The sequence below is a fragment of the Stigmatopora argus genome, chromosome 11 (genome assembly GCF_051989625.1).
Source record: "Stigmatopora argus isolate UIUO_Sarg chromosome 11, RoL_Sarg_1.0, whole genome shotgun sequence".
NCBI lineage: Eukaryota > Metazoa > Chordata > Actinopteri > Syngnathiformes > Syngnathidae > Stigmatopora > Stigmatopora argus.
This window is the reverse complement of record NC_135397.1, coordinates 3,824,237-3,852,225: the sequence shown is the minus strand read 5'-3', so window position 1 is coordinate 3,852,225 and position 27,989 is coordinate 3,824,237. Positions and strand designations below refer to the sequence as shown.

General features: G+C 43.1%; 4 protein-coding genes and 1 long non-coding RNA gene across 7 annotated transcripts; 2 read left to right on the top strand and 3 right to left on the bottom strand.

Moving 5' to 3' along the window:
- Positions 1-38: 38 nt before the first annotated feature.
- pgbd5 (piggyBac transposable element derived 5) lies at positions 39-8,668 on the bottom strand. Its single transcript, XM_077612884.1, has 7 exons — positions 8,175-8,668; positions 5,937-6,367; positions 4,038-4,172; positions 3,356-3,536; positions 2,761-2,958; positions 2,496-2,601; positions 39-2,299 (listed from the first exon to the last, which is right to left on the bottom strand). The coding sequence occupies exons 1-7, from the start codon at positions 8,611-8,613 to the stop codon at positions 2,101-2,103; spliced, it is 1,689 nt and encodes a 562-aa protein (XP_077469010.1). The 5' UTR covers positions 8,614-8,668; the 3' UTR covers positions 39-2,100.
- On the top strand, positions 4,564-7,585 carry LOC144084450 (uncharacterized). Its single transcript, XR_013303815.1, has 2 exons — positions 4,564-4,664; positions 5,951-7,585. It is a non-coding gene; the product is annotated as an uncharacterized LOC144084450 (long non-coding RNA).
- A 343-nt stretch (positions 8,669-9,011) lies between the features above and the next one.
- Positions 9,012-14,248, top strand: cog2 (component of oligomeric golgi complex 2). Of its 2 annotated transcripts, none has more exons than XM_077612883.1 (19): positions 9,012-9,165; positions 9,345-9,506; positions 9,735-9,800; positions 9,869-9,949; positions 10,013-10,116; positions 10,274-10,382; positions 10,457-10,636; positions 10,837-10,961; positions 11,048-11,174; positions 11,243-11,382; positions 11,726-11,787; positions 11,859-12,010; positions 12,101-12,286; positions 12,590-12,662; positions 12,743-12,885; positions 12,963-13,102; positions 13,339-13,525; positions 13,603-13,741; positions 13,985-14,248. In XM_077612883.1, the coding sequence occupies exons 1-18, from the start codon at positions 9,109-9,111 to the stop codon at positions 13,702-13,704; spliced, it is 2,196 nt and encodes a 731-aa protein (XP_077469009.1). In that variant the 5' UTR covers positions 9,012-9,108; the 3' UTR covers positions 13,705-13,741; positions 13,985-14,248. The 2 variants fall into 2 exon arrangements, with proteins under 2 accessions (XP_077469009.1, XP_077469008.1); XM_077612882.1 differs by having other exon boundaries at positions 12,098-12,286.
- On the bottom strand, positions 13,787-18,562 carry agt (angiotensinogen). The gene is made up of 7 exons (XM_077612885.1): positions 18,408-18,562; positions 17,114-17,558; positions 16,442-16,796; positions 16,231-16,355; positions 15,966-16,114; positions 15,718-15,874; positions 13,787-14,158 (listed from the first exon to the last, which is right to left on the bottom strand). The coding sequence occupies exons 2-7, from the start codon at positions 17,528-17,530 to the stop codon at positions 13,979-13,981; spliced, it is 1,383 nt and encodes a 460-aa protein (XP_077469011.1). The 5' UTR covers positions 17,531-17,558; positions 18,408-18,562; the 3' UTR covers positions 13,787-13,978.
- A 2,221-nt stretch (positions 18,563-20,783) lies between these two features.
- Positions 20,784-26,723, bottom strand: ikzf5 (IKAROS family zinc finger 5). Of its 2 annotated transcripts, none has more exons than XM_077613264.1 (4): positions 26,541-26,723; positions 23,040-23,201; positions 22,792-22,965; positions 20,784-22,277 (listed from the first exon to the last, which is right to left on the bottom strand). In XM_077613264.1, exons 2-4 carry the CDS (start codon positions 23,170-23,172, stop codon positions 21,460-21,462), a joined length of 1,125 nt encoding a protein of 374 aa, XP_077469390.1. In that variant the 5' UTR covers positions 23,173-23,201; positions 26,541-26,723; the 3' UTR covers positions 20,784-21,459. The 2 variants fall into 2 exon arrangements, with proteins under 2 accessions (XP_077469390.1, XP_077469389.1); XM_077613263.1 differs by lacking the exon at positions 26,541-26,723 and adding an exon at positions 23,492-23,813.
- Positions 26,724-27,989: the final 1,266 nt, after the last annotated feature.

The window sequence follows — 27,989 nt, the reverse complement described above, 5'->3', positions numbered from 1 at the left end:
AAGTCACTCAAGAACGTCATACAAGTCATCATCACACACATTTCTGAAATTTATTTGGTCCAGTTATTGTACACATTTCAATCCAGAGTTCACAATACATGCACGCACACACACACTCTCGCACACACACACACTCACACGTACATCTTTCTGACTCATAAATGGCATGAAGAGAAAACATTTTTTTCCCCCCAAAACCATCTTTTACCAGTTTTTCACCTTCTCTTCGATATTAGAACATTTAAGTCTATTTTCTATTAATAGCACCCAGTTATGAGATAAGTCCAATGCATATACGTGTGTTAGTCAACTATCAACTCATTCACTGCCATTAACGGGAATAGACGTCCAAGCCCTTTTTGCAAGACAAATAATTACTATTTGAATGCTGGCAACTCTTCCATGATGGGATCAACACATTATCAATTCTTTGAACAATTACATGATATTCCATGAATGGGTTATTTCACACAATCACCTTTTGCGCGTCTATGACCATTTTGGTCATGAAACATCAGATTTTCATTTCAGATCTTTAGAAATGACAATCCTTTAGCCTTTTGATCCACTTCAATTATGCTTAAAGAATATCGATGAATTGTTACAAGCATACGAGCCCTCAAAGTTCAACCGGATTGGACGTCTACGGCCCTCAACGTCAGGCAACGAATTCCCAGCGTGATTTAGGAGTGCGGTTAGTTAGCCGTGGCGCCCTGAGCTCCTTCTTATTCATCCATCATCAGAGCTGATTATTACACAATGAACATTGAGGATAGATGAAGCACAGCACAGAAAACCTTACAATACAAAATGACCCCCACACACACACACATTTCAGATACTGTACGACGAGGGAAAGTTATTTGTTATTGGTTTGGTGACTCCTTAAGGAGATCCACTGGAAGTGTTAGCACATTTCCTCTAAAACATTCATTTTGTTTGCACGGGGAGTGAGTGAATTAATTAGGAGGCACTAATGGGGAAATGTGTGGGATTGTGGGACGGAAAACGTTCTCTGGGAATGATTACAGAATGTTTAGTAATTCACTCACACGTCACACACACACACAATTTGTGACATCGCTTTGGATTAATGATAAAAAAATGACAATCTTGAGTCTGTGTGAACGTACGTACACGCTGATTTGTAAATAAAATAGAAAGACTAAAACTATGACAACTGGATTACACCTAAGTGACTGGCTTCATTAAATACATCTTGTCTATGTACAGATACTCACATTATCATTTATATTATCGCTCTTTTAGTTTACTGTTAGTTAAGTCGCAAACCATATTTAAAAGGGGAAAATATGATATATATTTGATTAGATGCAATTGATTTTGTCCTGGCAATTCTATTTCACCCATTAAATGTCAAATTAAAAAATTAAATCAAGTCATCTTGATGACAAATCATATATTGGAGGGGTCGTTATTTATCAAATTTTTCAAAATGATAACATTTTGTGTGAAACTATTCATATGTCAGGGAATTGTTTGAAGTTTGGTTTGAATTGTTTAAGAAATTTGGGCAAAAAAGCCAAATCTGTAAAATATCTTTAACAATTTTACTGTGAGGAAAAGGTAAATTTTACTTAAAAGGTGTGGGAAAAAAATATAATGCCCCAGATGAGTTATTAAAGAAATGTAGGTGCAATGTGAATTATTGGCAAATTAAATAACTCCAAATTGGTTTGAATTAGCAATGGAAAAATTTATAACTTTTAAATGTGTTATTGTGAGTGAAGTCCCGAAAAAATGTCTTGTTTTCTTTAAATTTTGCAACTTTTTTTTTCATCATCTTATAAATAAATTAGGCAAAGTATTGCGTTCAGTAGCCAAGCTTATGTTGAGGGCCCTGAATACACACACACAATCTAAATTTTGGACAAATCTTCACTGTACTCATTCCTATTCATCATGATGTTACATATTATCTACAGTAAACCCGATAACAAGTTGGCACTGCTTCAGCACGGTGACGCACAGTCTGTACAGCCAAAAGGAAGTGTGTGAATGCGAACGAGGGCGTGAGGCATGGAGAAGAGGCCGGGGGTCCAGGGTCCGGGGGCCGGGCCCGAGGGTTCCCTCGCCTCCTCACGCCGTGGGCGAGCAGTCGTCCTCCACGTCCAGCAGCTCCTTCACCAGTCTCTCTCCGAACTGCGCCCGACTGTAGCGCTTGGAGGCGTAGGCATCGGACATCTTGTAGAGGACGTAAGCGTTGTTGATAGCAATGCTGATACTCAGCCAGAACACCTGCTGCCACGTCTTGTTGGGCTTGTGGAAGATAAAGTACCTAAGGACACAAAAACTAAGTTAGGGCGCCATTCCCAGCAAAGTACAAAACTTTCAAAACAAACTTTCAACGTCACTCTTATTTGCAAAGTAACCGAAAAGGCTTTTTTTCTAATTGGATTACTTGATTGAATCATTGCGGCACTAATCCTATTTAACCCGCGTTAAAAGTAAATGTTGCGTTCAGGGAGACGTACTTGCTGAATTTGTCATCGTATTTGCAAATATAGCTGAGGTGCGCCGCGAAAGCCTCCACCGCCAGAGGACACGGAACCTCGCCACTTTTTCTCTTGATGATCAAACCTGGCAACAAAGGGATCAAAAAATGCATCATTTTCAGAGCCGGAAAATGAAGCGGAATGAAACAGGTATATATTTTTTGTTTAACGGGCATGGATGAATGACGTTCAGAAGAAAATGAATGGAGACCGACAAATTTACGGTCAGAAAAGTTAATTGTACCCTGTTTGTTGGGCGAATACGCGTTGGTGAGAAACCTGAAGTGTCCCTTGTTGTACCAGCTGATGAGCGACATGCTGCCTTGCATCATCACCCGCCACTGGCCACGTTGCGCCGGCGTGGAGCTGCACACCAGCATACTTTGAGGCAAACCTGTACAGTCGCTCTTTCTAGTACTCAGGAGACCGCAGCAGTAGATGTCTGCAGGGGGGAACCAAAACAATGACATTTTCTTTGCTTGATTTTTGCATTCTCATCTGATTTAGAGGGCTTTGTCTGCTCTCATTAGGTTGACAAAATATTGATCCCGTCTCCAGACTTGAGCCAAATTGTATTTAAAATGATGATTTTCCTGCCTGATGACTTGATTCCAATCCTGTTTGAGCAGGTCTGGTGTCGCATACCAAAATACAATTTCCGATGGTTAATGTCACTCTTTAATGGGGTCAAATATACAGTATGTTAAAAGCAATCTGGTAATTTTACGGAAGGTTATTTTCATTTATAGGGTCATCATTTGGCAAATAATCCATAATATTTCCATCAGATACATTATTTGACACTGTAATGAAATCAGAGCGCGCTTGGAAGAGCTCACCTTGCTTGCTGAACTCTTTGAAAAGGCCGAGGCTGGTGATGGACGGCCCCGTGAAGACAATGGCGTTCTTGCCGGAGATGTTCTGGCACAACTGCTTGGCCACCAGACTGTGCAGCTGAGGTTTGTTCTTCAAGGCGGCCAGGCCGTCCACACCTTGGCCCTCCTTCAAATGCACCCAGACCTGCGCAGACAAAGAGCAGAGGCGCTCATCCGATTCCCTTCTTTCCAGAACGGAGGACGGATTAGTCCCATTGGCCAATGTGGAGCTTGCCAGTAGTACTATAGTGGCTATTCCGCTAAGTGGCCTGTGTGCTGGTTAATGGAACCTCATTGATTCGCTCCATTAACTCGACCTTACTTCTCTTCGTCTCGACGTCAACACAAGTCAGAGCGGACGTGGGTTGATTGCTAATCGACGGGGAGAATTTTGATGCCTTTGCTGGGATTTTTTGGCAGGAATGAAGATTTTTGTTTGAGTCATGCAATGCTGTGCTTGAGAATTACAAAAATCAAAATCCTAGTTAACGGTCAAAGTTGAAATAAGCTAAAAATCATCATCTGTTCATCAAAACTGTCATAGATAAACGTTCCTGACATATGTGATTGATGCTTGATTTTTTTTTTTTTAAATCTTCTATCCCAACTCAATCTCTTATTGTTAGGCTCTTCAAACGGTCTGTACCTGACAGATGAATCCAGTGGAGGTGCACTGTCGAACCCAAAGACTGAACTTCCTCTTCTTCCTTTTCCTCTGCTCGCGTTCCGTGCAGGTGCTGATGAAAACCGGGTCTTCGTCTATCAAGGGTTCGTGAAGGACCTGCAAACATGTTGGATTTGAAGTCAGGCTTATTTACCCTTAACTTGGCTAGAATCAACATGGAGGATATGGATATAGCTTATATAAATAAATTAAAAAACACCAAAATCCTGCTCCCGCTATTTGAACAACCTAATATTTACTGTGAATATTATAAATGTGCACATTATCAAATGCCAAGAGTATTAAAAACCAAAAAAATTGTATTCATCCCAAAAGCTTGGCTTCACAACACAGGTTTGTAGACATTTCAAATTCACTGTTTATGTTCTTTTCATTTTAGCCGATGCTAAACTGTCCTCTAATTCCTTCATTATTCATTTGGAAGCCCTCTGCAATTTTTAATGTTGTTGAAATTATATAATTCCTCTCCTGTGTGTCCAATTTCTTTGGAGAACGTTCCCTGTTTGTTTTTGTCTTCCAGAGTGATCAACGTTTTGGACTGCCAGTGAGTTGGAGTAAAAAAAAGATGGATTTTAAAGCCAAAACCTGGTACGTTATGTAATTCCTCCTTGCCCCATGTTTGTCTTGACAATGTACTGGAATGACTGTCACCATGGCAACCTGGCAGGTCGCTGGCCTCGTTTGGTCCGGACGAAAATGACTGCTTTGCTTAACATGCATGTGGTCAGTCCTTCTGGTGGTTTTTATGCTACCTTCTTTTCCTCCCGCATTATTATTTCCCGTCAAATATTGAACTAAGGCGTCCCCCGTTAAGCCGGGCCAGTTAAGAATAACACTTAGTCCTGCGCAATGACACTCGCCAGACACAAGATTAGGTGGAGCAAACTATAATGAGATTTCTCTCAGTGCGATGCAGTGCCGTGCTCTAATTAAACACTGCACAAATGAACATATCGTTAAGTCCATACCTTTCTGGCAGTCAATCAAATCCGAGCATTATTTAATTGTCAACTTAATGGGCGACTTCAGCTTTCTGGGTCAAATTGAGTGAAATCAAGAAACGTTATTGGACGGCCGTGACACCTGGGTGTCTGATAGATTAAAAAAATCGGCCTAGATACACAAATCCTTTCTCGTGACACATGGGCAAATTTAGGAATGCAAAGTGCAGACTGTGCTCGGATTGGCGTTCCTTCCGGGACTCGCGGTTCTTATCACGGCTAACATTCGCTGCTATTTAATTTACTCGGCCATGGTGCGTTCAATGGGAAACGTGGGGTAAGTAAATGTAGCTCAAAATTAATCTCGGCTTCAATGAAGTTGCCTTTACTTTGGTGTTGCGCATGCCGTTTGCTTCTCAGTGTTTAATTACACTTGCAACTGTATATTTCTGTCGTGTTGGGGAAAAAACCGACAGCTTTTAGAATGAGAGGATTTGCTATCAAAATCCCATGTGGTCTCAATCGATACTTTACTGAATTTGATCGATTCACTGAGCCACAACTTATAATCCTTTTGTAAAATAAACCAAAAGCACTATGCCTTTGATGAGGACATCAGTTTCAACTATGCAGAGGCAAACCATCACAAAAATTATTTATATGGCACAAATTTTAATAGATATGGAGCTGTCTGAGTTATGATCATTGATTTTTGAAAACTCTTTGACAAGAGTCAATCATTTAATGAGTGCAAAAAATTGGGACAGTCAACTTAACACTTCAAATTTGAAATTGTAAACTCAAATTTGTTCACTAGAAAGTTTGGTCAACTCTATAATTGCCAGTATTTTTTTGTTTAGTGCAGATTTTGGCCCAATGCATACAATGATTTGCTGGAATGATACTCTTGTGCGCCCACCTGTGTCTGCGAAGGCCTGAACGTGTAGCTGAAAGCCTGCTGCAGCGAGTCCAGGAAGGGCTGGATCTTGTAGAGACCCTGGTTGCTCCCCTGCGACGGCCTGAAGGCCACGATGTGAAAGTACTTGAGGATCTTCTCGAAGCGCGCTTGGCTCATCTTGAGCGCGATGCTGCGGTTGCTGAAGAAGCCCGAGCTCCAGATGCTGAGCACCGACTCGCAGTGATGCACGCTGGTGGACGTGACGAAGCCCAGGAAGGCCTTCATCTCCTGGGCCGTCACCGGACGCCAGCCCTCGTCCGAGCCGAAGCGCTCCTGGAACTTCTTGGCGTACATGTTGGTCTGCGTCACCATGTTTTGGATGCAGTTGTCCGGGACGAAGAGCTGGAAGAAGTCCAAAGCGCTGGCGGTGGCCGGCATCTTCTGGGCGGGGCCTGGAAACAAACGATGTGCTTTCAGACGGCCCCTCTCATCCATGACAAGTACCATTTGCAAAGATGGGATATGCATTTTTAATACTATGCATTTCCATCATATTGCATGAGACAACCGTCAAAACCTATAATAAGGAGGCCAGCCGTAATCTCTTAAATCACCATTTTAAATCCCCTCCAACAGCACCGATGAAGCATCACTTTATAATCTTACTCCTTCTCCATCCCCCTCGCAGCAGATATAAAAAGACAAAAAATGACCCGGAGTTATTCTCAAACCAAAAAATAGGAAGACCAAAAAACTTGGACTGCTTTCAAGCTGCTTTTTCTGAGCCAAACGAGAACCAGATGGAATCTCAAAGCGAGGCCCGCTGGATTTGCGGCTTTTTGACAGCAGCCGGTGATTTATGTACATGGCGCACGGCCTCCTGTGGCGAGCGCTGTCACTTAAACGTCCGTCAGCCGACAAAAGGCAACGCCGGATGCACTTCCGTAACAGTGAAGACTTCATTCCGTCTCGGTACGACTGCAGAAAAAATACTCGGCATTAACCCCTAAAAGCTAAAACCACACACCCTGTCCATTTGAGATTTGATGAACAAGTCCAACTAACCACTGTGCAAATACGCAAAAAGCGCCGCACAAACACGACACACCTGCTGCGTCTTTACTTTATCAGGCAAACAGGATGCAAAACATTCTGGAAAATGTGGAATCCTCAACCATTTATTTTCCATAACAATCTAGGCTGAAGCAATTTTGAAAATGAAAATTGATTAGTTATCGATCAACGTCAATGTCAACTAAGGCTAATACATTTTGAAAAAAAGCTGCCATTTTGATAGAAATGAAAGCATGTCACGCTGCTAGATTGTCTAAAAGGAATAAGTGGGGGAGGTGGTTTAGTCAATTTTTTCAAACACTAGAATTGCAGATATAAAGTAGTGCTGTCACATAAAACGTAGAAATCCATTTATGACCCGTGTTCCGCTACCAAAAAGGATCAGCGCGCCATTGTCTCTCAGGAAGACACAATTGCTGGGTTTTTATTTCTCTCAAGTGCTCCACACTGAGAACAATGGCGTACACAATATGTCAACAAGTAGTCATTGCTACCAACGGGAACGTCTTGAACTGCAGTGTGCCGCACTGAACTTCACTCCCAGAATCCGTGTCATCCACTGCACTATGACTAATAAAATCATGAGGCACAACACATTTTCTATTGGGCTTCATCCCTGGACCGGTCAAATCGAGGAACCCAACACTTGACAGAACAACATAACTCACACAAGGCCAGAGCTTGGGGATTCAAACCCGAACCTCAGATGCGTGAAGCCCAATGTGCTGACGTGCATCGTTTATGAAAGAAATAAAACCCATTCATTTTCCATCCCACTATAGGCCAAACCTTATTCCATCTGACGTTAAACAAAATGCCAACAAAAACACACCGGGGATTGGTCGCCAGTCAATCACGGGGCCAACAGAGACACGCAACCCATCGGAATTTGAATTGCCACCATCACCGTCAGCGATTCCTTTATATTTACTATGGAATATTGGAATATTCATACTATATGCCACAATAACCGTGCGTGTGTGCATGCGGGATGAAAAACGAGTATATTACGGCGTCAAAGATACAGCAGTTAATGATGCAGCGTCATCCCGCCCCACACACACACACACACATTCCCAACAAGTCAAATGAACTACAGTTGCCATCGTGTTAGTGATAAAACGTGTATGTGTGCGTGTGTGTGTGTGTGTGAGTGTGTGAGTGACCTTCTTCCTCCTGCCTTACCGTAAGAGCCTTTATACGGCGGTACGGTGACATCTTGCAGTGTCTCCGTCCATCCCTCCTCCTCGGCTTGGCTCCGGGACAGAGCACCGGGAGGACCGGGGCTGCCTCCCCTGACCCCCCCGCCATGCGAGCTATCTCGGTCGGCCCGTCTCTGGTGATGGTGGAGGTGGTGGTGGTGGTGGTAGTGGTGAGGATGAGGATGATGATGATGATGGAGGTGCTGCTGCTGCCGCTGCTGCTGATGCTGCTGGCGGGGCTCCTCCTCGCCCACCTCGGCGATGTAGTTGTCTGAGTCCGAGTCTCCGGAGGTGCTGTAGAACGGGTTGTCGCTGCTGTCGTCGCCCGACTCGCCGAACACGTCGTCGGATATCTGCAGGCTCTCGTAGCGGGAGCGGGCCGCCTCCAGGAGGGACAGCGCCTTCCGGCCGCACTCCGCCATCTCTCTCCCTCTGCGGTCGGTGGTGGTACTGATCGGATAGCTTCTACTGCCTCCTCCCTTCCATCACTAACCTCCCTCCCTCCCTACCTCACTCAGTCCCTCCCTCCCTGTCTCGCTCGCCCCTACGCGGAAGTGGTCGCGATCACGACCTCTCCTCCTATCTTTTGGGAATGACTACATCCATTTTGCACATGTAAACCTATATTTTTTTCAACAAAAAAAAACATGAATCCTGGGTAATGCTTGCGGAAAAATACACATAAAGGTTACACGGTTGTCTTTTGACATTTAAATATTCCTTTCTCGTAACACAGGCATATATCCTTGAGAATCTAGCAATGCCGATGCAGTGCACGCTGCAGTTACACCTAGCGTCCGCCAGGTAGCAATGTGGTCCAACAAACCCGGATATTTCTTCTTCTATTTAAAGCGGAAGTAATTGCCGACACGTAGCAGCTGTCTCGTTTGCACCGTGGCTGCGTTTTGAACTTCACGATGAATCTACCAAAAGGTCCCGACTCGCTATGCTTCGACAAGGACGTTTTTATGAAGGTAAATTGTTTTGTCTTTACGAAGAAAATTCATCGCAGTTGACCGAGCGTTTACCACCATTGCAATTAGACCGTCACCTGCTGTAGAGGTGGACGGTCTGATAAATGAACATGGCGATCGCTTCATCTCCAGCAACTGCTTCACGCCGAGAGACTAGTGGTCGGTTTTGTTTTCCCCAGGATGACTTCGACGTGGACCAGTTCGTGGCCGACTGTCGAAAACAGGTGCAGCTGGAGGAGATGCGGCAGGACCTGGAACTTTACTACAAACTGCTCAAAACGGCCATGGTGGAGTTGATCAACAAGGATTACGCTGATTTTGTCAACCTCTCCACCAATTTGGTCAGTGCCTTTTTCGTATGACACAAAATTCCCTAAAATGTCCCCGTTGCTCTCAAATTAGCTTAAAGCAGAGATGTCCAAGTTGTCCTTGATTTCGCGTCTGACACCAGGCTGTCTCGTTCGCTCGTATCTCATTTGTCTCGTATCTCAAGGCAAATATTTGCTCGGATTTGTACTCATTGCTTGTATGTCAAGGTATTAATGGATTCTACTTTTATCTTGTTTTAGGTGGGGATGGACAAAGCTCTCAATCAGCTAACTGTGCCACTTGGACAGCTAAGGGAGGAGGTCTTGGTATGCATTTTGATTTCAAAGCGCAGTCAAGAGTGTCTTTTAATGGCTCCTCTTAATTGGCCATGCAGAGCCTTCGGTCGTGCGTGAGTGTGGTGATACAAGCCATTGATTCCCAGCTGTCCAAACAGGAAGACCTGCAGAAGAAAAAGGTGAAGCTTGTCCATGTAAGACCAATCATTAAAGTTATGGACTTGAAACATTCTATTTGTCAGGTTTGCGTCATGAGGCTGATCCAGGTGGTGCGCTCGGTGGAGAAGATTGAGAAAATTCTTCATTCGCAAAACCCCAAAGAGTCCAGCTCGTTGGAAAACAGCAGGTATCCATTTTTTTTCTAGAGGGCTATCAGCCCTCCCATTTAAAATGGATTGGATGTCTCACCCAGTCAATGGCAGCAAATGCAAACTTAAAAAAAATAAAAAATCCATATTCCCTAGTTTGGAATCTCCAGTCTTTATCTTAGCGTCTGTTTTTAGGCCCTTGTTAGCTGGTCAAATCTTGGAGAGGATCGGCACCGAGTTCAACCAGCTTCAGTTTCACGCTATGCAGAGCAAAGGAATGCCCCTGCTGGACAAAGTCCGACCGGTGAGGGTCGCCGTGCCTCCGTCGCCGCTTTGACCTTCGAGACGCTCTGTAAAAATTAACGTCCCCGCCCCCAGCGCATCGCGGGCATCACTTCCATGCTGCAGCAGTCCCTGGAGGGTCTGCTCATCGAGGGCCTGCAGACGTCCAACGTGGAGATGGTGCGTCACTGCCTGAGAACGTACGCCACCATCGACAAGACGCGCGACGCCGAGGCGTTGGTGGGACAAGTGCTGGTCAAACCGTTCTTAGATCAGGTGAATGCATCCACGCATCCGATCACGTGAACGCAACTTCAGGGGGTATCGGATCCCCACCCGCTATTGGTAGACTCACAGAATGAGTTGCTTCGATTTGCATGCAAAAAGAAATGTCTAGTCTCGTCTCTCCTTGCTTAATTTGTTCCGTGAACATTTTTTTTCTCCAAAACTCATCTCTTCTCTCTGTTCGCTTAAAGGTGATTGTGGAGGAGGCAATCAAGTCGAGTCCAAATGGTCTACAGTCGATGTATTCCAGGCTGCTGGAGTTTGTTCCCCATCACTGCAGACTCTTGAGAGAAGTGACCGGAGGAGCCATGTCCAGGTATAGACGGGATGGCGTGTGGAACCTATCAAATGTCCCGTCCCATAAATATTCTTGGCCAATAAGCCTTTTCCCTTTGTCCCCAGCGACAAAGCCGAGGTGGTTCCCGGCTACGACTTCCCGGTCAACTCGGTGTGGCCCGAGATGGCCAAGGGCATCGAGGAGAGGCTGCCTTACCTCTTCAACCCGGGGAACCCAGACATCTTCTACGAGGTGCTGAGCAATGACGACTGCTAGGTTTGGCCTCCTCTCACCTCTGGCCGGTGCTTTTGTTTTTGTAGCGTTACAGCGCCACCATGGACTTTGTGCGGCGGTTCGAGCGGCAGTGCAGCTCGCAGGCCAGTGTCAAGCGGCTCCGAGCGCATCCGGCCTATGTCGGCTTCCACAATAAATGGAACCTTCCTGTGTATTTTCAACTCAGGTAAATGACACATTCTGGTGTTGCAGAGAAGTATAGGTCAGAGTTGTTCAGGACATGTATGACAGATGTGGAGTAAATATTTCATCATCTGGGTCGAGGTTATTGGCCCATCGTGAGCGCGTCACCCCAAAGACAGTATCTTGTGATGGTTAACACTGACCTACTTAGCGCACAAAGTACACTTTTGGAGTACTGTACACATTCACCGCTGCACGTCCCGCGGCAGCCGTTGCGCAACGACACGCTGTAAACAGCATTGGGGAAAAAGTCCGTTCTTTCCAATAAGTGGTGGCGTGTTTACGCCACATCGATGGCGCTCAATTTTTTTTCTTTTTTCCCCCAGGTACAAGGAAATAGCCGGAAGCCTGGAAAACGCCATCGCAGATGGTTTGGATGCAACGCCAGGTGCGTTTCTCTGATTTAAAATTGTTTTTTTGCTAGAAAGAAAGCAATTTGAAAAGCTTTCTGGTATGTAGCGGGCAGCGCATACCATCTTCAGGCGTCGCTTTCGCTGCATTCCTGTGTGGAGCGCTGCTGGTCTGACAAAGTCTACCTGCCGCCGCTCGCGCATCGCTTCTGGAAGCTTGCCCTGCAGCTCTACTCGCGATATGGAACTTTCCTGAAGGAGGTGCACTTTATTTTTCACTCAAGTTTTACAGCTTTGGGCGCAACGGGACTGATTTATTTTCTATTTTTTTTCCACTTGCTGGGCCAGCAGGCGCTGAGCAAGACGGCTTGGGCAGAGGCGAGCAAGGAGCCCGCCAGGCCCCTCCCCAGCTCGGCGTCATCCACGTCCAGCAGGACATCGGTGGAGGAGACGGGCAGTGAGAGCGGCGTTCCGGTCTCACTCTCCACCAAAAAGCTCATACACATCGCCGCTGATGTCCAAAAACTGCAACATCAAGTGAGTGATCCTATCATAATTTACACGCTAAAATACACTAGAATTAAAAAAACAAGTAATTCTAAAAACCATGCCAAAAATTAATTTGTAAAACAAGGAAGAAAACTAATTAATTAAACAGGTTTCAAAAAACGACCCCCCAAAAAATTAATTTAAAAACAGACAAGGCCTTTTTTTTTAAAAAGTGATTGTAATAAGTTTCCTTAAAAATAATTGGTTAGGTTATAATTAAGATTTATGATGAACTTTTTTGGCAATTCTACCACTTTTTCCTCACCTTTACAAATACTCTTTGTCTTCTAGTTACCAGAGGTTTACCAAATGGTCAGACAGCACATGGAAGCCATCGGCTTCACAAACTTTACCATCGTGGAAGGTAAGGATGAATAATTTTAATTGAACTTATTTTTATTTTTTTGATTGAGGGATTAAAACACATTTTGCGTTGTCGCCCAGAGGCATTAGCCGAGTCCAAAGCTGGCTTGTCCAGCAGCATTCCCGCTCTGGATGCACGCATGACCCAAGACCTGAGCGAACGCAGTTGCCGCTTCCTGAAAAGCGCCTCGGAGGTGCCGCGCCTCTACCGCAGGACCAATAAGGTGAGTCGACGGGCAGTGGGGGCCTGGAAGGTAGCCCGTGCCGGCCAGCCTAACTTTTCTTTGTCTTTGGCATACAGGAAGCACCTGCGCGGGCATCGGCGTACATGGACAACGCCTTGCGGCCGCTGCATCAGCTGCAGAGCGATTCGGCGGGCCTGCTGGACGAGGAGACGGTGCGCAATTGGCTGAAGGCCACGCTTTCGGAATGCACGCAGAGGTGAGGGCGATGTAGCAACTTCCCGTATCATTGAGAAATTCATTCCCAATGAGCTACAAAATAAGTAAAGATACTACAATTTTGTTCTTTGGTGACATAAGTTAAGCAAAATACGTTTTTATTCGTCAATGAAATGAAAGGTCTATCGTTGGAGCATCTGGTTAAAAAGGGGAATTTTATTAATCAGTGGTGTGATTTAAGACATTTTATCATGAAACTTTGTGTGTGCATGCCAGGTACTATGAGACTATTTCAGAGGTCCTGAGTTCTGTGAGGAAAATGGAGGAGAGTCTGAAGCGACTGAAGCAAGCCAGGAAAGGAGCCGGGACCAGTGCCGTCGCGGCTGGGACCAATGCTGCCCCGTCGGACGATGCTAAGATCCGACTCCAGCTAGCTCTGGATGTGGAGTGCCTGGGGGAACAGGTGGGTGGCCAGCTTGTATTATATGAAACATTTTAGAAAATGCACTACATTTTATGCGTGCATGTGCTGTCCCTCAGATTGAGAAAATGGGCCTGAATCCGGAAGACATCCCTAAGTTTTCTGATCTTCTAGAGCTGGTGAAAGAGGCCCGAGAGCTTGCGGAGCACAACAACCCGTGAAAATCCTTTTCTGAATGGTGGGATCCAAATGTGCAAAGTAAGTAAACTCATCTCGTTGCGTATCGTAGAATTAAGGACTAAATTTGAGGAACAAATGTTTAATTGTGATGGACAAAAATAAACTCTTTACTTAGAATATACAAAACTCATCCAGTAAGGTAAGTCAACAGGAAAATACTATACAAAAATTTCTTATCAAACAGAAAAAATGTTCAAATTAAAAGTGATACACAGTAACCTATTCTCATAAATACTGACAAGCACTTTATTTTTTTTACAGCGTTGGGTTAGTAATTTTTCCTAACATAAGGATGGCGTTGGACTCATTCTCCACCACGAAGAACAAGAAGGGTCGGTTGATGGAGAGCTTGAGGGGAACTCCTGTGGGCTCCATCTTATCCTGCTCAGAGGTCGTGCTGTCTTCCGACATTTCCAAAGACACCTTATTGATGGCCTGCCGACACAAATGGAATGCTTTTGGACAGTGTAATAGAGGTCACCTGTGTCTTAAGGTTGCATTAAAGTGAAGTGTTTGAACTTGCAATTTTGTTGATACATGACTATCAAGTGAAGTACATGATCGGAGCAATGGGTAGGTTTTACATACATACATACATACATACATACATACATACATACATACATACATACATACATACATACATACATACATACATACATACATACATACATACATACATACATACATACATACATACATACATACATACATACATACATACATACATACATACATACATACATACATACATACATACATACATACATACATACATACATACATACATACATACATACATACATACATACATACATACATACATACATACATACATACATACATACATACATACATACATACATACATACATACATACATACATACATACATACATACATACATACATACATACATACATACATACATACATACATACATACATACATACATACATACATACATACATACATACATACATACATACATACATACATACATACATACATACATACATACATACATACATACATACATACATACATACATACATACATACATACATACATACATACATACATACATACATACATACATACATACATACATACATACATACATACATACATACATACATACATACATACATACATACATACATACATACATACATACATACATACATACATACATACATACATACATACATACATACATACATACATACATACATACATACATACATACATACATACATACATACATACATACATACATACATACATACATACATACATACATACATACATACATACATACATACATACATACATACATACATACATACATACATACATACATACTACCGTGCCTATCCAATGCAAGCATTTACCTACGAGATAAAAATATATAATCTAAGTATGTACATAAACGAGATAAAAATATATAATCTAAGTATACGAGATAAAAATATATAATCTAAGTATGTACATAAACGAGATAAAAATATATAATCTAAGTATGTACATAAACGAGATAAAAATATATAATCTAAGTATGTACATAAACGAGATAAAAATATATAATCTAAGTATGTACATAAACGAGATAAAAATATATAATCTAAGTATGTACATAAACGAGATAAAAATATATAATCTAAGTATGTACATAAACGAGATAAAAATATATAATCTAAGTATGTACATAAACGAGATAAAAATATATAATCTATGTACATAGATTATATATTTTTATCTCGTTTATGTATGTACATAAATTATATATTTGTGCTAGATATACACGCACGAAAACAAGACAAAAATATATAATCTAAATATGCATATACACTATGTACATAGTGTATATTTAGATTATATCTTGCTTTCGTGTAAATGCTTGCATTGGAAAGGCACTATAAAATAGATCCTTTCATAATATTACTCACCGGCAGCAACGAGGTGGGAGTTAATAAAAAGGACTTCTTGGCTTACCTTAGCGATGGTAAACTGGTCGGCGTTTCCAAGTCGGCTGAATTGTGCCTCCGCACCCAACAGTTTGGCCTCCACTTCTGCGTCCATGTTGCTCAGAAGCTCTCTCAGGTCGTTGGCGGAAGACAAGGAGAACTTTGGGAGCGAGAGCTCCAGCAACCTGCCGAGGGAGAAATAACGTTTTAAAAATAAAAACATTTTGCACGGAAAATGGCTCCTATATTGACGTAGGGAGAACTCGATAAACTGACCCCTCCTGAAGGCTGTGGGCCCACGAGTTAACGACGTCCGTGCGTAGTTTAACTTCGATGTCGTGCACGTTGGCGCCCTCGTGTGGCAGCACCACCAACATGTAGGAGCGCTTGCTTAACGCCAGTTTTATCACCGTGCACCTCCTCACCTACAAGCAACAATAATGGGGATCATGGTTTGGTTCCACCCAAAAAACAAGAACAAACTGGCTTTCAGGGTGATAAATATTTGCCCAAGAGAAAAGCTTTTGACGCATTTACATACCTTATCGTTAAAATGTTGGTAGATCGCCGTGTGGGTCATTAGAGGAGCCATCACAGTGGTGCTTTCATCCACATGAAACTCTTGCAAGGACGTCTTGTCTGGTTGGAAGGCCGTCTTCCAGTTGCCTAGATGGGCCAATCCATTCAGCAGTTAAACCCGTGTTTTTTTTCTCTACATGATTTGCAATATTTATTACAAGAAAGTGACCAACCTTGGAAGTTGAATAAAGTAACAAAGAGAAGGTTGGAGTCCACATCCAGATCTTTGAAGGCGTCCTTAACTTTCCCATTGGACGTCTTTTCCACGAAATCGTTGACCAGCTCGGATTGCGAAAAGTCCACGCCGCGGATGAAGGACGAGTCGGAGAAGTCGCGGGTGCCCTGCACCACGTCGGCCGACAGGTGAACGTGCGGGGGGGTGAACAACCACACTTGAGTGCTGATCTCGTTTTTGGGGCCGTCGTCCACCAGGGAATTGATATTGTGAAGGGTCTTCAGGACCTTGTGTCCGTCCACTAGCGACACGCAGTCTTCTCGATCGGTGCCGCTGCTCAGACCAAGGAGGGGCTGTGAGGAAGCAATACAAAAGATGGCAAATACACAATAAATTCATGAGCCCCGATAAAAATAAAAAAAAACGGGATCCAAGGATCAATAGACGCCGACCTGAGCTACATAACCACCGATTTTCAAGATGATCGCTTGACAACTAACGGTAAAGTACGACCGCAAAGTTAGTTAGCACAAGAAGAATAACAATGCTAAGTAACTCTTGGGACCCCCTCACAAAAGGGAGGACTTGCTCGACTTTTTTAACATGTGATAAAGACTAGCCAAGACTGCATTTGGTCGTACCGTTACGCAAAAGACCACCCTGAACATACCTGAAAATAGCTAGCCGTCTTCTTGGAGGCCCCCAGGTAGAAGGTGACCAGGGATCCGTAGGTGTTGACGGGCGACAGGAGCGCGTTGGCCCCCGGCCGCTTGGCGCCCAGCGCCTGGAAAATCCTCAAACCCAGCGAGTTCATCAGCTCGGCCAGCACGGCCGTCCTCTGCGTGACGTTCTGCCTGGGAGCGTCCAGCTCGGGGGGATCCCTGGCGTCCGGGCTCAGGACCGTCACGTCCAAGGGCGCCACGGGAACCGTCTGCGGGGGCTTGGCCGCCTGGCTCTGCAGGGTCTCGCAGCTGACGTTGTCGGCGGCGAAGAGGTGGAAGGGGTGCACGTAGACGCGGTTGGCTCGCCCTCCTGGGAGGCAGCAGCAGAGAAGCAGGACCACCAGGGTTGAGTACCGACTTTGCATTTTGTCTCTGCTCGGGGGATCAATTCTCCTAGAGGGACACACAAAGAAAAATGAATTTAGTATCGTCGAAGAAAGGAGAAGACCATCCCTATACTATTTCGCTGATTTATGATGTATAGCTCGAATGTGTTCAGATACATATGACTTCAACGTAGTTCCAAATAAGGGCTTTTTAAGATTCAAAAGAGATATTTGCACTTTCTTTCAACTACGAGACATCTGGTTGGATCTGGTTTTTGGCACCACAAACTGGCAGGAAGTGGTGAGACAAAGCGACTTGGCAGTGACGGATGGATGTTTCTTTGTGCCATTGCTGAGTGAATGAACACATTTTTTTTTGGCCCATGGAAACAAGGGTCACTTTGACAATGGTTTGTTTTTGGACGAATCTTTTACAGGGAAATTCTTGTCATTGACGTTTTAACGAAATAAACGGCTGATCGTCAAATCGTTTTCCTTTAAAATGATAAATGTCATCGGAATTATTTTGCATTATTTTCTCAAACTGTCCATCATTGAGATTGTGGTATATTGTATGCCACGGGAAACTTGTCCAATTTTAAATGCTGTTTCAAAGAAAGTAAATGCAGGCAAACGTTTAGTACGTGCGCGAGAAGGACTTTACCCTTCCAAGTGTGTGAGATGAGCAAACTGTGTTTATGTGGACGGAGCCAGTGCAGGACATGGACTTGGTCTCCAATCAATCCACTTTGACGCCCACTCTTCAAGCCCATGACTTCATGACATCACATTTTACACTTTGAAACGGCACCAGGATAAGTCTCCACAAAAACCGTTATCTACTTCTATCAAACCCCCCCAAACCTCCAAATAGGGTCCCATTGCAAAAGTGTAGAGAAAGCAAAATGACTCTTACCGTGTAGCAGGCTTCTGGCGAATGTGTCTCCAGCTGCTCCGGCCCCCCAGACTTTAAAGCGGACCACCGTGCTGGTTACTCATTAACACCCGTGACGGAGTCCAGAAAGTGATCAATAACAGTTCTGACAGAGGCCGCCCCCCTAACGTCCCCCTGCCCCCAGACTTGTTGACTTTAGGAGGATGATGTAAGCGCATCCTGAAAAGGCCCCTGAAAGCAACGTCCACAATAGAGAGGCTAATTCCGGCGGTGTCAAAAGTGCGGCCCACAAGCTTATCCTGCCTCACTCAGCGTACGTGCAGAATCAAGCGCTTTCATTTTTTTCCCACCGCAAAAGTTGGGCGATCAGGCGCGTGCACTTTGCTCAATTTCCTAGCCGGAATCCCATTTGTCCGTTTGCCCCCTGCCGTCTAAACGGCGGCTTCAATGGCAGCTAATGAGTGTATAAGGGGGCGTGACATGCCTAAAAATCAACCCAAAGTAACCTGGAAAATGCCCAAAGGAACTATCAAAAACATCCGGAAAATCAGTGAGTTTGACACCCCTTCAGCCAAATGTGACGTAGCCTCGCGTTCCCAAACACACGCGACCTGAAAACAAACACGAAACGCTGAGGTGGAAAGAAATGGAAAACTACTGCCACCCCCGCCCAAAAAAAAAAACACTCGTTCGCTGTTCTTTTGAGTGTCGATAGAAGAGAACGTAAAAGGGCACGTAGTAATGCTAAAGAAGACTAAAAATGGTTTAAAATGAAGTGGGAATGATTGCAAATAAATGTGGCCTCTCATCCGTTGTCCTGGGAAAAGAGCAAACAGTTGTTAGCAAATGGTACAAGGTTTTAGAGCAAAGTATAAAAAGGCCGACATCTGAGGACGGCGGGTCAAATCCTCGACACACCCGCACATTATATTTTCTCATCATAAACGGAATATGAATTTGATTGTGCACGGAGATAGTGGGAAAACACAGCTTGATTAGATTTTAGCTACAAAGGTGCAATAAAAAAAATATATTTTCTCTTTGTAAAAGCTGCCAAAACTCGTTTTGTATGTTTTATTGTAAAATTAGGACAAATGTTAAATGTTTATAAATATTTTTTAAAGAAATAGCGGATATAAAACGTCAAAGATAAATGCTTAAAACTTGTTCCACCATTAACGTGACCTATGACCTACCTATAACTCGCTTAAAAAACACGTTTGGAGATTGACATTAAGCAACTAAAATATTGTGCTTGTACAAGTGCAAACAGTTCAGGATGAACTTCTCACGTTCAACAGTATTTGACAAATGACTCATCTGCCAACTCTTAAAGGGCCATTCCTTAAATCCCAAACATGCATTTCAGTGAATAAGTGCAAAACCATACCCGACTCTGATTAAATGAGACAGGAAAAAAAGTGTTTTTTCTCCAACTTTTATCTCAGTTTAAAATATAACAATTTGACTAATATTTTAGCTCAACAAATGAGCAAATGAAAGCGCTTTTGACATACATTTGACCCCTGAAGGAACAATTCAGTGACGACATAAAACATCATTCATTAGTTTTGGTGCTTGGCACACTGGCAAGTGACAATTGGACACGCGTTGCTTGGCAACAGACAACAATACCTAAGGCTTGGACAAACTAATGTGCGAGACTTCAGTGAAGTGCCCACACACACACACACAAAACAAAAATGAGGTCAAAACCCAACAATTACTGAACTATTGAATGTCTCTTAAATTAAAACAACAACAAAACCAGTGTGTAACCCACCTGAATCACTAAATTCATTTTTTTACATTTAACAGCAAATCAACTACTTAACATTAATGCAATATGTAATAAATATTTAAGACAAAAAGCACCCAGATCAGAGGGATACACTTGGGGAATCTATTATCACCACGCTTTTATATAAGGCTACGAAGATACCATTCTTAAAGTGACTTGAGACAACAGTAAAAAATACAGTGTGTTTGGTTACTAAAGGCAAGATTAGTCCTAGTGGCCCCTGTTCACTATGTAAAAAGTTTAAATAAATAAATCCATATCAGACCTCAGACTGGACATTAAAAATACTACCGCTGTCTTGAATATTTACTGGTACGGGAGGAATTTATTACAACTGGTCATAGCAGCATTAACGCAAGAGAATTTTTGGCAAAATAAATGTGATACTTTACAATGTTGGCTATTTCACTCAAAAGTTTTTAAAAAATTAGGCACTGCAAAGAAATAGTGGCATTATGGTAATATATATATATATATATATATATATATATATATATATATATATATATATATATATATATATATATATATATATATATATATATATATATATATATATATATATATATATTAACCAAATGTGTTAGTGAGGCAGACGTGTGTGTGTATGTTTTCATTTTTCGGATAGTACGGGACATACCGTATTTTCTCGCATATTAGCCGCCTCTACGTATAAGCTGCCCATTAAAATCGTTGAATTTTACAATTTCTCTCGGATAAGACGCTCCCTGATTCACAATTTTCACCTCCATATTCGTTTTAATAGGTTAATAGGGAGGACAAATGTGTTATTTTGAAGGGGGAAATCTTTAAAATGATTGCACGTGGTATTTCTGAGATACTGTCTGTATAAATCGTTTGTTGGATTGCACATTCCGAAAGGGTGTTGCCTGCACGTAGACAAATTCAAAAAGGAAGTCACATGAGCAGTACAACCAGGAAGTGTGTCCGTAGTGGTCTAGTTTTTTCACATTTTATGCAAGATACGGTTTATTTTTTTCTTCTTGAATTTCATTCAGACGTCGAAATAAATTTGTCTTGCGTGATGGCATTTCGTCCTTGTCACCTTGTAGTTTCGTGCATGTCAAGTCTAATTTGTGCGCATATAAGCCGTAGCCTTTTCTGAGAGACAAATACGGCATTTTTGCGAGAAAATACGGTATTTAAAAAAAAAACTATAGATCCTGGACCAGGGAATGCTGATATTTTCCTAAATGCTACATCAAAGGCCAGGGGAGAAAAAGATAAGTCCAATAAAATTGGGAAAACCTGTCATTTGTGCTGGCCGCGAGCAAAATGGCAGGCAAAGTCGTACTTGTTCCTGCATTTGTGGCCGCAGATGTTGCACTGGAAGGGGTTTTGGTAGCCGTGGCAACCCATGTGGATGGTGTACAGGATGTTGTCGGTGAAATAGACGTCGCAGTGCTGGCAGCGATGCGGCGGCCGCTCGGCGTCCTGCAGGAGCGCCAGCTGGCCTTGAGCCGGCGTGCCAGGCTGGCTGTTGGACGCGCTCGGGGTGCTGCTGCGCCCGCCGCAAGCCTCTCCCGCCGGGCTGCAGTTCCCCAGTTGAGGGGGTTCTGGAGTTAGTGGGGAGGAGGAGGCGAGCGGACGCCGGATCGGGAAGGGCTTCTCGTCCGCCCCCGATTCGTCACCCGGAGAAGGGACGCTGGCACGCTGGCCCGCCAGCGCCGAGAGTCGTCCGAGGGGGTCGTCCGCCGTCGGACCGAGGGATTGAGGCTCCGCCCGGTCGTCGTGATAGACCTCCCGCGGCAGATCGTCCTCGCCGTGGCCGGGCGTTGCCGTGGAAGATGGGTGGGGGGTGATGAGATTGGCGCCGTAGCTGAGCGAGGCGGCTTTTCTTTGCAGCGCGCTCAGCATCTTCTTGTGGGACAGCGAGCGAGCGTCCTTCTTGGGGACCACCTTGTGGCGTCGGCGCCGGTGGTGCGATAGGTTGCTGCGGTCGCTGCAGCGGAAAGGGCACAGCTCGCACTTGTAGGGCTTTTCGCCCGTGTGGGAACGCATGTGGGCCTCCAGGTGGCGTTCGTAGGCCGAGGCGAAAGGGCACAGGTGGCAGCGGTGGGGTTTCTCTCCTATTGGCAATATAAAGCGGTGGGTGGAAACGCCTCACACTTCTTCCGCTGCATTGACAAAATCTACTTTTTGTAAGCCTAAGTGCACACCTTAGCTAACATTCCATTGTTGGCAACCCAAATTCTTAGCAAAGTCGAAAGAACTCTTCTTGGGTTAGGGACCAAGTCCAAAAATGCCTGCACTAATGTAATTTTACAAGTAGAAAACCAATTTGTTTTTACCATTTATATACATTGCTTTGGTTGTGACATCACAACCAGAATAGTGCTCCTAAGGCTAGCATGCTAGCATATTGCAAAGCTCTGCAGCAAATTCTGGTTGTGACATCATTTTTCGTTTGGAGATTTTTTAGGGGGCGGGGCCAAGGCCTCTTAGAAAGAGAGACAAATTTATCTCATTTTATGGATGGCGTTTATTCCGAAATGTAGTCCGCTATTATTTTAAAGTCACTTGCTGTATTATTCCATCGCACTTTAAAGTTTCGTAAATAAGGAAAGAACTCGGGATGCGTACCTGTGTGCATTCGAATGTGCTCGACGAGTCTGGCCGTTCCTCGGGTGGCGTAGTTGCAGTACAGGCACTTGAGTTTGCCGTCAAAAGTTCTCTCGAAGCCGTCCGCCAACATGCCCGAGTTGTCCTCCAAGGACACATCTGCGGCGGGGTGATCCAGCCCGTTCTGACCGCAGTCTGTGGATGGAGGCATGCGTTATCAGCCAATGGGCAAATCATCCCGCTGGGAATCAAAGAAACGTCAAGGTTACCGTCCGGTAGATCATCGGCTTCCTTAACGCCGCTGACGGAGCCTGAGATCATGTTGACATGCTGGGTCTGCTGGCTCAGATACTCCTGGAAATCCTTCACGAAGTCCAGCGTGTCTTGTTTTTCCTCGCCCATTGAAAGCAAGGAGCGGCAAACAGCCAGCACTGTAACAACAATGCGGATTTTATTTTGAAAGAGCAGAAACATCATTTAACTGTTTCCCCAATGACCCTCTCAGTCAAATCACATAAGTATCTATTTATCCCATCTTTTATAAATGTTTTCTAAATTACTATATCAATCAAATGACATCCATCTATCTATCTGATCGTTTTAAAATGAAAATAAGTCACATCAAGCATTGATGGAATCATCTGAATGACTTTACCTGCATCTGCAGGAGAAATTCAATCAATTAAACTATGCAAAATCTTAAATGCGTTTGCACACTTACAGCCGTTTTATTTGCTTGTTTGAAAAAGCCAAGCCAGGATTTAAAAGTCCAATCGGTGTGGGCTTAAACATCCTTTTTGATCGCCATCGCCATGTCGACAACGCAGGTGATTACACGACGCCGATGGTTAACGTGAACATCTTGCAAAAACTAGCATATTTTTGTCCGTTTCTTCTTGATGGCAACATTTTCACCCTTTTCTCCCGGACCCGGATTCATTCTCCTAAAAATCCCCGCACGTCCAGACGGATTTACGCCGGGATCGTCGCACAATTTCCCGCATTGGGCGTGCAAACAATTCGAGTGGTTGGACAGGGTGAAAGTTCAGCAAATTGTGCATCACTGAAAATTGCCCGACTGCCACACAAATGGTTTACAAAGAAAGGTTCCTACCATAAAACGTTAACATTGACAAATGACGACGTAAAGTTGCTATACATAAAATAAGAAAAATAAAATAAAATGAATTAATAATTTAATTTATTTAATTCCCTAAAGTCACCACTATATTTTTCTATGTATAATAAAACACACAATTCCAAGTAATTTCAAAGCTTCAATTATATATATATATATATATATATATATATATATATATATATATATATATATGTATATATAATTTTAGGTTTAAAATAATATATTTTACATAGGCACTATTTTTGGGGGGAAGAAATGACACCCAAGTTGGCTGAAAATGCCATAAAGTGTGGCCACACCTATTTAATATCAAAAACGGGGTACAAATGTACTAATGGTAATGATTGACATTGATTTGACATCCACCTTGACACAAGACACTTTCCGCCTGTACCGTATGTAATTGGCCGCAAGTGGCAAACGAGGCACAGCACTTTCAAGAAGCTATCGACTCATTCATGTTTTATTTCCGTCAATTATTTAAGGCTAGGGAGGACGAACCAAAAGAAGATCGCATTGCTCTATGAATGTCAAAGGTGAAGGACAAGCCATTGAGGAGAACATGACAAGTGGGCACAAGTGGAGTTGGAACACTGGATCCCTTTACTGCATTAAAACAGGCCAAGTGTATTGCAGCAGTACATTACAGTCATGTAAACGTGGATAATCCAATAATCCAATATACTATAGAATATTAAGATATTTGTGTAAAGACTTCTTAAGGTGCGGTTACAACAAGTGGGCACAAGATGGTGCACCTGTCTTCCCCAGAAAACATCACTTTCAATGCCACCTGACTCCAAATGACATAATCAATATTGATCAATGATAAGACACCCATCCCCAGCATGCACCTTCACATTCTTTGAAGCCAATTAAGATCCGCTCCCAACAGCCCGTCCGCACTTTTCTTATTTTATTGCAATTTAATTATGCACAGGTTTCCAGCAGGCGCGAAATCCTGTTGAATAATTCACACGCGGACCAAATGATTTGTTCGCGAGAAGAGACGGAACTTGCTTTAATAGTAAATTACAGGACTTGTTCATAGGGTCGGTACGCAGTACAGTTAGAACCTCCCTCCACAGTACCGCTAAGCAGACAGAAACAACTCATGGTAACTTGTCTCTTTAAAGACAGGAGACATTCAATCTATTGCCCGGAGAAATGGACTGGACGTCTACCAACGTCAATGGCTGCCGATCACTATCACATCTAACCCTCCCTCAAATTGGATTGGATTGGATAACTTTATTCATCCCGTATTCGGGAAATTTCATTGTGGCAGTAGCAAGAGGGTGATTAGCCAGAACAACAAAGCATTGAGAATCACCAAATCAAATCATTAAGACTGCTAAAAGTATCCTCTTTCTTGTACTTATATTTTTATAAGATTTTTTTTATTACTCTATCTTTTTGTGTCTGAGGATTAGATGTTCGGAAAATGAATGAATGAATTATATCTTTTTTTGCACAAGTCCGAGCCACCTGAATCCGCCAATGTGAGAAAATGTATAACAATTGGGGGAAAAGAAAGTCTGAATGTATTTTATCTATTTTTTTAAAAACAATCATTTTTTTTTACCCGATATGAAACGACGCCATCGGGCCCGATTTCCCATCACACAATTGAATCGGAGAGTAGTACAAAGTTTGTTATTTGTGGCGTCGACTGTCGAACGAGTTCCATTGAGATGTACTAAATCAAACACGCTCTTCTTGGCAAGTGGCCGTGACCACGTTGGACAATTACTCCTAAACTTGACATTTTACAAAGGCCCGCCTCTAAATCAAGCCGAGGGCTCGCCGGCGACACCTGTCTTCAAGGAGGCTGCGCTGTTATCCGCCGTCCTCAAATCCCCTTTACATGAGCGCAAAGAAAAGGTTCCAAGGCCTCTCTCTTAACCCGCTGGATTCCCCGGCCGTCGGCGTGGGTCGGGCCCCTCATTTGCGTCGCAAATTGGAATTAGATTTGAAGAAGAGGCCTCCTCGTCATCTTTGTGGGCCTTATCGGAAGATGATCTGCGTCTAAAAGCTTTTTAATCCCACCCGAGTGGGAAGGACGGACAGAAAAGGTGAAGGGGGATTAAACGGGGGACTGTTTCTTTCTCGGGAGTGACCATGTGGAGCGTTTGAAAAAGAGCCGAGAGCGAGCGTAGCCCTAGCTTTTATTTCCTGGCACCACTTAATTTCCTCGCGGGCTCGCCTCGCCGCTTTGTCCTGAATGTAATTGCCGCCTGGGATGAGCATACTATTATCTGGATCACACTTTACATGGGCAAACAAGACTGCCCCCTTCGTCCACCTCCCATTTAAGTCCGCAAAGACGGCCCCTCCTTTCTTTCCAGCCCTCGTCTTTTACAATTATGCAGGGAACAAGTGGCTTTTCATGAAGCCAGCGTGTCTCCCTTGATTGGCGGGGCTCACAGCCTGCCACACGTGAACAAAGGGACAGATTAGATGTGATATAGACGCGGCAAAAAAACCCAATTTCCTTGATTAATTTCCTGAGTGTCTGGCAGAAGAGGGTCCTCTTGCGGAGAGGGAAACTTTTATCTTGGGTGGACGTGGCGACTCAATGGACGGAGGGACGTTTTATTGACCGCGGGTTGACCTGATCGGAACGTACCTTAAAGCCACCAAGAGAGAATTGTTCCACTTGAGTGAGATGGGCCTGTTTATGAGCGGTATTTGTCCTCACGCTGTCACTCATCTGATCTGGTTGGTGATGTTTGCATTTCCTAAAAAACATAAAAATGTTTACATTATTTTTACAATAAACACAAACTTCACGTAACGGTCTGCGTCCTAAAGAAAAGATAAATATTGGGGGAAAAAATTCAAATGGTTGAAGTTGCCTGCTTAGTTGAGAAGCTTTTAAAAAAAAATATTTTACATAATTTTTTTTTTACAATAAACACAAACTTCACATTATGGTCTGCGTCCTAAAGAAAATATAAATATTGGGAAAAAAATTCAAATGATTGAAGTAGCCTGCTTAGTTGAGAAGCTTTAAAAAAAATCATTTTACATAAAAAAAATTACATTATTTTTACAATAAACACAAACTTCACGTAATGGTCTGCGTCCTGAAGAAAAGATAAATATTGGGAAAAAAATTCAAATGGTTGAAGTTGCCTGCTTAGTTGAGAAGCTTTTAAAAAAAATATTTTACATAATTTTTTTTACATTATTTTTACAATAAACACAAACTTCACGTAATGGTCTGCGTCCTAAAGAAAAGATAAATTTTGGGAAAAAAATTCAAATGGTTGAAGTTGCCTGCTTAGTTGAAGAAGCTTTTTTAAAAATCATTTTACAGATTTAAAAATGTATGCAGTTGGGCAAATTTGGTCAAAGGCACAACAAGGACGATCAAAAATGGATTTTTTTTATGTGCTGATCCGAATGTCTGGTGTCAGCTCGCATTTTCCAGAGAAAAAGGATGAGCGTCGTCCTTTTGGAAATGACGCTGACTGACTGCCTAACACACAGACATAAAAGTGCTAAACAGCCTTTTGATAATGGCTGCAATGAATAGATATGATGGGACTTTATGAGGCGTTGCACGATAAAGCCGCTGTCACCCAGGAACTGTTCCTCTGACTGCCTTATTGCACTTTTCAAGCACCACTTGACAAATAAACACACACAAGCAGGAGCCATTACTTCCTATACTGGATCAAAAATACCGGCAACAGTCGCAAATTATACTATTAGTCGTCATAAATGCTCAAAAATAGATTTACAGAAATTTCTTAGCACTTTTTTTGTGGTTCAAACATACTTAGTTTAACTAGTAAATACGGTTTCCGAGTTTCTAGGTCAAAGCCAATGTTTATTCTTTTTTTAAATTGCATTTTAAAGTCCTGCTTTCGCAAGTTTCTGACATTAAGGATAGAATCCTGTATTCAAAATTAACTCATATGGATCCATAACAATTAAAATTGCGCAATAAAAATAATTGATGTAACGGTTTGCCTCTGCATAGATGAAACCGATGACAAAATGGAAGGTGACCATGGAATTTTTGGGTTTATTTCACAAAGAAAAAGATCAATCTCATACCCAATTCAGT